The sequence below is a fragment of the Juglans microcarpa x Juglans regia genome, chromosome 3S, assembly GCF_004785595.1.
Source record: "Juglans microcarpa x Juglans regia isolate MS1-56 chromosome 3S, Jm3101_v1.0, whole genome shotgun sequence".
Lineage (NCBI taxonomy): Eukaryota > Viridiplantae > Streptophyta > Magnoliopsida > Fagales > Juglandaceae > Juglans > Juglans microcarpa x Juglans regia.
The window spans coordinates 5,308,305-5,320,730 of NC_054599.1; the positions used below are offsets into that span (position 1 = coordinate 5,308,305).

A 12,426-nucleotide genomic window follows, 5' to 3' on the forward strand; every position below is an offset into this window, starting at 1 on the left:
TTTAAAAAAGAATAATATATATAAATATATAGGCCACAAATTTGCTAATAATAATTATATCATAAGGGTGTTTTAGGAAATCTGAATGGAATATGATTCCATACGCCATTGGAATACATGTTGAAAGATCTATTCCACCATTACGACCAAAACTACAAAGAGTAATAACTATAAAAACAAGTCCACACCTTGCTGTCAATATCATACATCTAACACTTGTTTCTGTGAAGCTGTAGACTTTTAAGATAAGGATGATCATAATCCAACGGCAAAGCTTTTGCCAACTTTCTTCTTCATATAAGGGGACCCCAATCCATCAAACAAGTGTTGGAAACATTTCCAAAGCCAAAAATTCCACACTACTTCTTGAGTAAGTTATCTGATGCACCATTACTTGAGCAATTGCCATTCCAACACATCCAAATGCTGAAATAGATTAGAGTTTGTCGATGATGAGTACCTCATGAGAAATACTATTTTTCACCATAGATTTCATCATTTCTAATCACAGATATTGATATGACACATTTTAAGGACTGCCCATTTAAGTGATAGATAAATGAAACCACTTAAAATACTTCACACATCATAAGAAGTGACTGAGAATTGATAAAATATAGGACGGAGAGTAACGTTTTTCTTATCTCGGCCCCGTTTGGATACAGAAACACTCTTTAACCCATCTCATCTCATCATTACAACTTTCTCAAATTCTCATACAAAATATAATAAACAATTCAACTTTTACAAATTTTAAAATAATAATAATATTAAAAAATAATATTCTAATAATATTTTATTGTACTCATCTCATCTAACTATCCAAACGAACCCAAATTACAAGGATAGAGGATTCACTTTGCCTTTTTTCCCACACAACAAACAGAGTTTCTCTTCATATTTTAAATATTTGTACAAGGTTGAAACTTCCCAACAATTTGAGCCTGTCATACTCATACCCAAGCCAGTTCTCAACTTAAGATATTGCATTTCGAATAGTTGGCAGTGGATCAAGGAAACATTTTGTAACTCTTTGCAACAATATTTGTTTTTATAAGCTCTTTGCAACAATTAACAGCATTATGCAATACATTAAGAATAGAGAAGAGGTGGCAGCGGATGCAGATAAAATTTCAAATTAACACTCCTTTTAATAAAATCTGGAGAAGAAGGGCAATGAACACAAAATGAAAAAAGAAATAGAATCTCCATCACATACAAGGTACTGTCCCACATGGTGAATCACATTGAGGAAAAAAAATAGAATGAAAAAACTAAACTTAATACAAGCCTCTTCTTTTCTTTAACCTATACTGTTCTTTGGAAGCAAAAACAATGAAGCAAACACATTTAAGTGCAAAATAATACCAAAATATACTTGCCTGCTAGTAGGGCACAAGTTAGGCCAAACTGGTCTGTTTCTCTACTTGCTTGTGCCCTTCTTCTTGAGCAGGCTTCCAAACTTTCCAAGCAATGGCTTCTTCTTCTTCTTCTGTTGTAGCTGCTTCGTTGGTGAGATTCCACCATCATCATTGTTTTCTGTAGACGATACCCCATTTATCTGATCAAAGCTCTCACCACCCACCACCCTTGAGTCGACTTCCTCTTCAAATGATTCCTGCTCCACTTCTCTCTCGGGTGAAAACTCTTTCTTTTCAATTTTGCAACTCTCCCACATCTTAAACTCAACTTGCACCGAGTCATCTTCTTTCTCCTCCTCCAGTTTTCCATTCCCATTCCCAATTTTGGCAGAAACCATTTTTTCAGACTCATTCAAGAAATTCTTTTCTTCCTGTAAGTTTTCTTTTCCAGGGTCATCACATTGATGACTTGGAAACTCCGTTTTAGGCTTCTCTTCTTTTGCATGTCCATTCTCTTCAGAGAATTCAACCACCTTTGGAAGCAAATCATAGTCCTTTTCACTGTCAGTTAGATCACCATTTTCTTCTATCTGCTTTTTGGCCATAGCTTCTTCAAGTAACTTAGATAACTCGTCAACTTTCTGAAGAGAAGTAGCTTCCCTAGTTCGGAGTTCCTCATTTTCTTGAATTATACTCTGCAACTCATTTTCTTTGTCCAACAGACTTTCTTTCAATTTCATGTTTCCAGCCTTTTCTTTCCCAAGAGCTTCCTGCAAATTAATTACCTCGGCTTCAACTTCCTGTAGGCTTTCTTTCAACTGAGCTTCTTCCTCCTTGCTGGCACAAGCTTCTTCCTTGGTTAGCTTGAGCAAATTCACCAGCCTATTTACTTCTTTTTCCAGAGAAGAGCTCTCTTCTTCAGACTGCTTAACACAATCCACCAAATGAAGTTCTTTTTGCTCCCACTCAGCCTTGGAGATTTCAAGTTCATTCTTGGATTGTCGAACTGTATCCGTAAGAAGAAAAATTTCATGTTTTGCATCATCAATCATGCTTTTGTACTTATCATTCGTTGCATTCAAGACCAGCTTTAGATCTTCTATCTGGGTCTCATAGTTTTCATGCTCACCTTGAGTGGATAACAGTTTTTCTTTCGCTTCTCTTGCTTCTGCAGATACCTCATGCAAGGCTGAAGCTAACCTTTCCATTGCCTTCTTGCTCTTCTCTTCTTCACTCCGGGAATTCTCCAATTTATTAATTAGTTCAACTTTCTCCTCTAATAAGGCCTGAACATTAGAAGCTGCAAGCTTCTCATTATTCAAAGCCTGGGCTTTCTCCTCCTTCAGAGTGTCAAGCTCGGACTTCAGAGATTCAACCTTTTTGACCATCTCAGAACCTTCTTCCTTGGCCATATCAAGACGTCGTTCTGAATCCTTGAGATCCCCTTTCTGTCTTCCAATTGTAATCTCCAACAACCCCACCTTCTCTTTTAGAGAAGAAATTTCAAATTCTGCATCATGCAATAATTCATTGTTTCCCTCTAGCTGTTTCATGACTGAATTCAAAGACTCTGATGCAGATCTTTCCAACTTATTTGCTTCCTCGACCTGCGTCTCCAACTCCTCAACCCTGTTTTTCCACTCCTCCACTAGACTACGAGCATAAGATTCAGCCATCTTTGCAGCTTCTAGTTCAACATTAAGTTTTTCAATGGAAGCCTCTTTTTCTATCAACTTCTTCTCGACACCTTTCACTTTCTCAAGCTCTTGTTTCAAAGAGTCTATCTCTGATTTAAGCTTCAACACCACCTTGTTGTTTTCAGTGGCCTCAGTTTCAAGCTTTGAATCGAGCAAGGCCTTCAACCGGGTCAACTCAGCTGAGAGAATCTCCACTTTCTCAGCGTGAATCTCAGCAATCTTTGTCGCATCATCAGCATGGCTAAGTGCCTGGTTCTTTGCATCGCATGTCATGGTCAGTTCCTGCTTTACTCTTTGAAGCTCCTGAGTGGTAGAGAGAAGAGATGCCACATCCATAGCATGTTGGTTCCTCACAGCTTCAAGTTCTTTCTGCCATTCCTCTTCCTTCTTCTGGGCTACCTCGATTCCTGCCTGCTCCAGCTCAACAGCCCGGAACTTATCAATTTCTGAATTCTCCTCAGCTCGCTTTTGAGCCACCAAAGCCTCCCTGAGTTTCTCATTCGCTTCTTCGGCAACTCTTTGTGCTTCTTTTAATTCATCAATGGCTTTTGTCTTCTCCTTCTCAACCAAAGCTATCTGTTCCTTTGCTTTCTTTAGATCTTCCTGAACAGCATTCAATTGCACCTGTAATTCTGATCCCTTTGCAATCCGCGTAGGTTGCTTCTGAAAACTCAAGACAATGATGCATATCAACATACAGATTGCTCATCCCAAAGGGCATACAAAGGGAGAATCTCTTCCCATTTCTAGAAATAAACGAACTAAACATGAAATGAAAGTCACAATTGGCAGTCCATTTACGAAACTAACTCTTTAGCAGTTCATTCCAGAACATTACAAAGGTATTTTCCTGGATATTTCATTCTGTCTAAGAAGAGTGAAGAAATAAACTGCGATGGTCTTCTGTTCTCATCTCAAAGCTTTTAGAATTCAAAATCCCAACTTTTGAAATGGAAAAACATGCTTCAAATAAATAGCATTTGAAACGTGATTGTAAGTCTTACTTCAGGTGGGGTAACGGTAGCGGCTCTTGATGATCGACGCTCAGTGGTGGGTTTGGAAGTAACCGATCGCGGGGACCGATCAGCTGAAAGGCGTGGATTCTGCAAAGGAGAGGCTGAATCAGATTCTGATTTAGCTACTCCCCTGCTTGGTCTACTAACTTTTGGAGTTGCCGGTGATGCTTTGTGAGGAGTTGCGGATAAAGTAGACCTGTCAAGTGCAAAGTCACATAAATATAGAACCGTATTGAGAATGCTTTGAATTGGATAGGAAATGGGAGATGTACCAACCATAATCATATGCAAGAACGCAACTGGAATCTTAAAAAAGTACAGATGGATCTAAGCCAAAAAAGGGAACTTTATACACAAACTCGCCGTCAGAAAAAAAAACAGCAAATATAACTAAACTGAAAAATAGAAGCACTGAAACACAGAGCAAGATTATATATTTGATATAAACTATATTTGATTTTCGGAAAATAAATTGTTCAAGGTCAGATCCAAGTAAATATGTACAGAATGCACCAGAAAAAAAACACCAATGACCTTGGATCAAGATTAAGAACCAGGAAATGAAGAAACCCCATTAAAAAAAAAGCCAGAACTGCGAAAGACGATAGAAAGAGGCAGTGGAGAGAAATACTCTCACCTAAAATTGATGCAAAGATGCATAAGAATCTCAAAAGAGATTATAAACAACAGATCCAACCAATTAATCTTCCAAATACAGAAAAAAAAAAAAAAAAAAAAAAAAAAAAAAAAAAAAAACTCGAATTGATGTCACCCACTGATCTTCTAAAACATTTCAGACAAACCAGCGAATAAAACAACATAAAGATACAAACCTAGATCTCCAAAGAGTGACATTAAAGAAGACTGTTATTGAGTGAGAAAATTCAAGAGAGATGAAGGGTCGAGTGAAGTTACTTGGATTTGGATGACATGGTTGTGGAGATGTCGAAATTGATTGTTGTAGCAGATAAAGTGAGACAGAGGCGAGTTCCCTTGAATACGGGGCTGCTAAATTGCTGACATTGTAAGAGAATGTCCAAGATGTTTCAGATCAGTATACCATCGGTCAACTTCTTCTTCCCTTATTTCAGAAACAGCAAATGAAAGAAGAAGAAGAAGAAGACGAGATGAAGATGAAGTGGGTGATGCAGAAGAAACAACTAGAAAGAAAGAAAGAAAGAAGAGTAGAAAAGAATTTACAGAACAGAAACCAAATTATTTCGGGTTGGGTTTGCTGTCTCTTATCAAGTGTCCACACAGAGACAAGACACAGCACAAACTCAACACTCGAAAACACTCTTTTCTGGGGGTGGATGGAAATTGGAATTGGATGTATTTTCAGCCTTCAGGTGCACACTCATTTACGAAAGTACCCGTAGTCGTTTTCTTTAACCTGTCAAAGGTATTCGTAACTTTTCCAGAGGCAGGCCTAAGGGACCTGCTTTTCAGGAAAGAAGATAATTCAGTCCTCGGATTTTTAACTTTTTTTATTAAATAAATAAAAAAAAATAGATAAAAGAGTTTATTAATTTTCAGAAAATTAAAGTTGATAACTATAAATATTTTGAGCTTATTTTACGTATTTATATTATTCTAAATTTCGAGAAAATCATAAAATATCTAAATTTTGAACTCTGTATTTCTTTTATAGTACTTCAAATGAAAAATGATATTTGAATGTGTAAATTTTGTAATTTTTTTTTTTAAAAAAGTTAGTAAGTATGAGATCTACATGAAAAAATTAATTTTTTAATAATAAATCGTAGACTCAACTTTTTCTCAAAAGGAATATACGAGATTTGTATATTTTAAAATTGTGTATAGAATTACTATTCTTAATATCTAAATTATTCTTTAATCAATAATTCGAGGATATAATAATGATCACGAAAAATAGTGGAATTGTTAAAAGAAAAAAAGAATTTCTAACAATTAATTTGGTTAGAAAAATGGGTAAATAATTTTAGGATAATTTTAGGATAGTCGGTATAGGGTGGTCGTTTATAGGATAATCTCCCTCTCTCCTTAGATACAGTTGGATCTGAATACGACAGCTTGGTCCACGTAGTGGTGGTGGTGGGAAGTGGGATGGGTGCGGTTCACGTGTGATTTCCTACGTAATAAACGTTTTATGCATCTTTCTTAATTTGTTGAATAAATATGGCTACAAACACATTTTCAATACTTCTATATTTTTCTCAGCAAAAAAAAAAAAAAAATAGCATTTTTCATGGTGGAAAATATTTTCTTTTGTAATTTTGTTCTCCTTTTATTTATTTTTTATTTTTAAATAAAATGAATGGAGGGTTTCGAATCTAGATTTTTCATTTAGAGAACCGGATCATATGCCATTAGGTCATCAGATTCTTAACTATTTATTCTCTTTTTTAAATAATAGGATAACTACTAAAATTATTATTCTCACAACCAGTCTAATCTATAGACTCTCGTGAGGAAAAAAATAACCCAAAAAATTATGGCATGTATATTGTTACCTTCTCAACAAATTTAATTTCTAATATCATGATTTTTTTAGAAAAAATAAAATTCAAGTATTCAATCACATAGAATTATCTATATATCAAATAAAATGTCCACGCTAGTTAGAAAATCTCAATTACATAATCATAAGAAAAATAGAGAATTCTATGCAATAATATATTTTGAGAGCTCTAAAGAATTTGAGTTTCTAGAGTATTTTAAACATAAAAAATTATATTTATAAGCTAGTACGTGAAACACACATTTTATATTATTGATGTGGCAAAATTTAATTTGTAAGAAAAATCTACAAATTTAAATATTATAAATGTCATATAAACATTGTTTGTGAATGATATATTCTTAGGCTGGCTTTGTCTTTATTGGTTACGCAGTTCAGATGAGATAAGATGAGATGTTTTGTTGAAAGTTAAATAAAATATTGTTATAATATAAATTTTTAATATCATTTTTATTTTAAAATTTGAAAAAGTTGAATTATTTATTATATTTTATCTGAAAGTTAAAATAATTATAATAATGAGATAATATGAGATGAGATAATTTAATTTTGTATAACCAAATCATTCCTTAAACATTTTGTGCATAAAAAGCAACAATTTTTGTTTTCTTTCTCTTTTTTTCTCCTATTATTTATAATTCCACTCATTCTTTAAAATCTTTATATAAATTCAAATATGAAGTCATATGGATCACTGACTCGGTGTTTTACATAAATATCAAATTAGCCAGACATTGCAAGGACACGTGGTGCCCATTTTGTGTCTTAAACATTATCCTCGAAATCTTATTTCTTCCTTGGGACTGGGAGAGGCGGAAGGACGAATTGAAAACTACTTCAAGCTATGATCTACAACATTTCTTTTTTGTTAGCTCCACAAAAATCTTTTCAAAATTGAGAGAAATAGATATATAAAGTGTTACATGATTTATTGCTCGTTCATTCGGATGACAATAAATGTTGTATAACTTGTTCCATGTTGTTAGAATATTATTTTTTAATAATATTATTATTTTAAGATTTAAAAAAATTAAATTATTTATTATATATTGTATTGAAATTTAAAAAAATTGTAATGATAAATTGAAATAAATTTACAAATTATTGATCAGTAATTCTATAATACGCGCGCACATATATACATATATATATATATATATATATGTATGGCATCCTTTCCAAATCATTTTGCTAAGGTTTACCATAAAAATGTATGAAGTGATAATTATAGAATTTTTTTACATCAAACCTAATTGCTTTATATATATGGAAAAGTAATTAGGAAAGTTCATCTCTCATTGGACATGGCAAAGGAGAGAGTTTTGTATGGTGGGAAGCTGACAAGCAACCAACAAGCAAGCCCTTAATAATATTCCTTGTGGGTGTCGCAAATGATTGAAATGATGAGGTAATATTAGGTGGGGGCTTTACCTTAAGAAGGTTGCAAACCAAGATTTAGGCTTTAATTTTTAAACCGAGATATCTTTAACAAGTTTTGAGAACTACATCATGTGGGGGAAGAGGAGAAATTGAGATGGTTTGTCCTTTTTGGTAAGATTAGATTAGGGTGTTTAGATTCATGCATGCACCACTAGGATATATGGATTATTTGCATATCAAGCATGTATTGAACAATTCAACTCTATCTTGTGCAAGCATTTCTAACCAATCTTTTTTGGGTAAGTCAACCTAACCAATCGTGACAAAAAGAAATTACACCAACCAAAACAATCATGAGGTTGAACCTAAAAAACATATATAGAGTATGAAACAAAATAAAGAAAAGAATATAGAAGATGTTTATTTGAGCAAGAAAAAAGAGGAAAATCCATTGAAACGAGTTTAAGGATTTTACCATGTATTCTTTGTCTTATCCTCTCTAACGACTTATTGACATAAGTTCTAATGTTAAACCACGAAAATTAACCTACAAAACATATATAGAGTATGAAACAAAATAAAGAGAAGAATATAGAAGATGTTTATTTGAGCAAGAAAAAAGAGGAAAATACATTGAAACGAGTTTAAGGATTTTACCATGTATTCTTTGTCTTATCCTCTCTAACGACTTATTGACATAAGTTCTAATGTTAAACCACGCAAATCTTTATCTATTTATTCTCTTTGATCTTCCATCAGATATTATGCGATTCTCATTCTCATGCCATCTTCAGACCATCCAACCACCATTAAGTGACATGTTAAAAAATTATATAAAAAATAGTCATCATATAAATCATGTTGCACAAATTGTTGGCAAAGTATTACAACTCCCTCAAAGGCCTCCACACGACCTTATGCACCACACCTAATCCAAATAATATAAACTATCTTATCTTTATGAGTTATTTTATTCTCAAGTCGGCGTGTAGAGTATACAATTCGTATCATTTAAATAGTAAGATTCAAAATTTAGAATCTCTCTTTCAAATCAAATTATACCATGTAAATATTTTACTAAATATGTTATTTACACTGACTTATAAATAGAGTTTTTCTATCTTTATTAATCGACCCATAAATCCACTTCCACGATCCAACCCAACCCATCAACATTGACTCATGCAGGATCTACATGATTTTAATGCCATATTGATAAACCAGAAGGTAAACCATTATTAAAGTTACAATAGTCAACAAATTACGGGTTGTCCATAAATTAGTCAATAAAGTACTTTTTGGATAGTTTTTTTTTTTTTTTCCAGAAAACAAAATATAGTAGCCTTTTGACCTACTTTCGACCCCCTTCCTATAATAGGGATAGTAGGGGGTTTTGATCATCAAAACAACAGCCATTTCTTTCTTCATACCCCCCTCCCCGGCCTCCCATCCTCGTCTAATTAATCTCTTCATACTCTCTCCCTCCCCTTCCCTCTCCTCATTTTCCCATTTTCTGTCATCTTTTCCTCAAAGTTTTGTGAGGCCTGCACATGAATGTCATAGATGCATGTAAGGCCGACCCATCCCACGACAAACAATTTGTCTTCCATCCTCCTTTGAGAAGCATGTCTTAGTACTCCTATTACCCTTTATTGCAATTATTTTTTGCTTACAAAAAATCATGTGAGAACATTTCTTACAATTATAAGGTCTTCTAAGATATGATTCAAAGAAATCCGTCGACCCTTTTCGTAGTATAGTTAAGCTAATAAAGAAATTATATATGTGGCCAAACCATTTATTATTTAGTACAATTTAATTTCCCAATTTATCTTTGATCTTTTCATCAATCCTCTTGATCTGTAGTGTTTCTTTTTCTATTGATATTAATAATATTATATTATTTAAGAAAAAGCTAGCAATACTACTCATTAAGAAGAAGGACATAGCAGAATTCGTGGCAAAATGCCCAATTTGCCAATTGGTAAAGGCTAGGGGTGAAAATAAAAACCGGTAAACCTGTTAACCAACCTAAACCGATTGATTTTGTCTGGTGCCCGTTTCATCTTTTAAAAAATTGGCCAGAATCGGTCTGGTTCCAATTTATCTTTTTCTAGCACCTAGACTGGTTCGTATACATATATATATTATATAAAATATTTTTTATATTTTTTATAATTTTTATATATAATATATATATATAATAATTTTATATTATATTATATGCTAAATTGCTAATTAATATGAGATTAAATTTTAAAATTCTATTACCCGTAATAATCAAATAACATAAAATTAATATAACATTTGATATAACATTAAAAATTTTAATTTTATAATATAAAATTAATATAACATAAAATTTTAAACTTAAACATGAACATGTTTTTTTCTAAGCAAACATGAACATATATTTGATCATATATATTATTAATATAAACTATATATATATCAAGGATAAATACATTTTATGGTATAATAAATTATAATATATATTCTTTTTCATAAATACATTTCTACACATTTGATCATATACACTCACATAAAAAGTGTATGTGACCATCATATAATATATTATCATTAGCATATATGTAACCGCTAGCATATTAATTATTATCACTAACATGTATAATCAAATATATAAATAAGTTAGACACTAATGTATTAATAGTTAAAAAGCTATTATTATTAGTATATCACTATTAGTAATCCACTATATATAAATAACTATATAAATGGATATAACTATATTATAGTATTAGTATAGTATATAGTATTAGTAATAATATAGTATTTGTAGCAAATTTTTGTTATATATTTATAACAGAATTTTCTATAACAAATTTTTTGTTATAACAGATCTTATATTTTTATAGCAGATTTTTTATAGTAGTAGATCTTTTACATGGCAACAGTTTTTTTATAGTAGTAAATCTTTTACATGGCAACAGTTTTTTTTATGGCAGTTTTTTTATGGTAGATTATTTAAACCAAAAATTCAAACCAAACCGATAAAACCGAAAGTGCCTATTTAGGGGTGTAATCGGTGTGTTATCGGTTCTTCAAAACTCAATACCGGTGTATACTGGTTCAAATCTAAAATTTGTCCAAAACTAGACCGGTTACACCCCTAGTAAAGGCTAAACATCAAAGTCTGGAGAATTGCAGTCGTTACCAATCCCGGAATGAAAGTAGAAAGATATATCCATGGATTTTGTGATAGGTTTTCCAAGGATATCTTTAGGGAAGAACTCCATTTGGGTTGTAGTCGATAGGTTGATGAAGAGTGCACACTTTCTGCCCATAGCTAATACAGACTCTTTGGATAAACTCTCCCGAATATATGTTAAGGAGATAGTTCGACTCTACGGAGTAGCCAAGTCCTTAGTGTTAAATAGAGATACGCAATTCACTTCACGACTCTGGCAAAGTCTGCAAAAATTACTAGGCACCAGTTTGTGGTTTAGTAGTACATATCATCTGTAGACCAACAGATAGATTGAATGTACAATACAAACGTTGAAAGATATGCTACGAGCATATGTATTGGAATTAAGTGGCGATTAGGGAAGCCACTTACCTTTGATAAAATTTTCCTGCAATAAGTTTTAAGCTACAATTCAAATGGCACCTTACAAGGTACTATATGGAAAAAAATGTAGGTCCTCGTTATATTGGGATGAAGTAGGAGAAAGGAAGATACTAGGGCCCGAATACCTATAAGAAGTTCGAAAGCAAGTAGCATTGATCAAAGAAATGATGCAAGCGACCTAGAATTGATAAAAAAGTTATGCTGACAATCGACGAAGAAACTTGGAATTTGCCATAGGAGATTGGGTATATGTTAAAGTATTGCCAATGAAGGGAGTGGCCCGATTTGGCAAGAAAAGGAAGTTAAATCCCCGATATGTAGGACCTTACGAAATTGTTGAACGAATTGGATCTATGGCACATCAATTGGATTTGCCGACCGAAAGATGACCAATCATGATGGAGCCCAGTAGTATTCAACTCTGACCCAACCTATCATATAATGAATGGCATGTGCAATTGTGGATTGTAAAGAACAAGAACTAATGAACCGAAGGATACCTCTAATTAAAGTGCTTTGGAATAATCCAGACTTCCAATAAGTAACTTGGGAAAGAGAAGACTTAATGAGGACTAAATACCCTCATTTGTTTGTATCTTAGATTCATTTGTTTGCTAGGAATTCTATATCTTACTGATTGTACTCTGGCATGTTTGAATAAAAGATTGTCTGATTTTCTGATATTTTGTTGTTGTTAGTAATGTTGTATATGCATACCATACCCTTGAAACAGAGCATGTCACGAACTAAAAAAATTGCACTTATGTCCGCATTGTTAGTAGCCAGACGAGAGCGTAGTCGCAAAAACTAACACAAAAGAAAAAATCAAATGATGGCAGCTCATTGGCAACAAATGGAGAGATTCGAACATCATTGT

The 12,426-nt window shown here is 33.0% G+C and overlaps 1 protein-coding gene across 1 annotated transcript; it reads right to left on the bottom strand.

Annotated features, from left to right (window-relative positions):
• Positions 1-1,188: 1,188 nt before the first annotated feature.
• On the bottom strand, positions 1,189-5,386 carry LOC121257189 (WEB family protein At3g02930, chloroplastic-like). Its single transcript, XM_041158118.1, has 3 exons — positions 4,990-5,386; positions 4,063-4,270; positions 1,189-3,721 (listed from the first exon to the last, which is right to left on the bottom strand). Exons 1-3 carry the CDS (start codon positions 5,004-5,006, stop codon positions 1,424-1,426), a joined length of 2,523 nt encoding a protein of 840 aa, XP_041014052.1. The 5' UTR covers positions 5,007-5,386; the 3' UTR covers positions 1,189-1,423.
• Between the last annotated feature and the right edge of the window lie 7,040 nt (positions 5,387-12,426).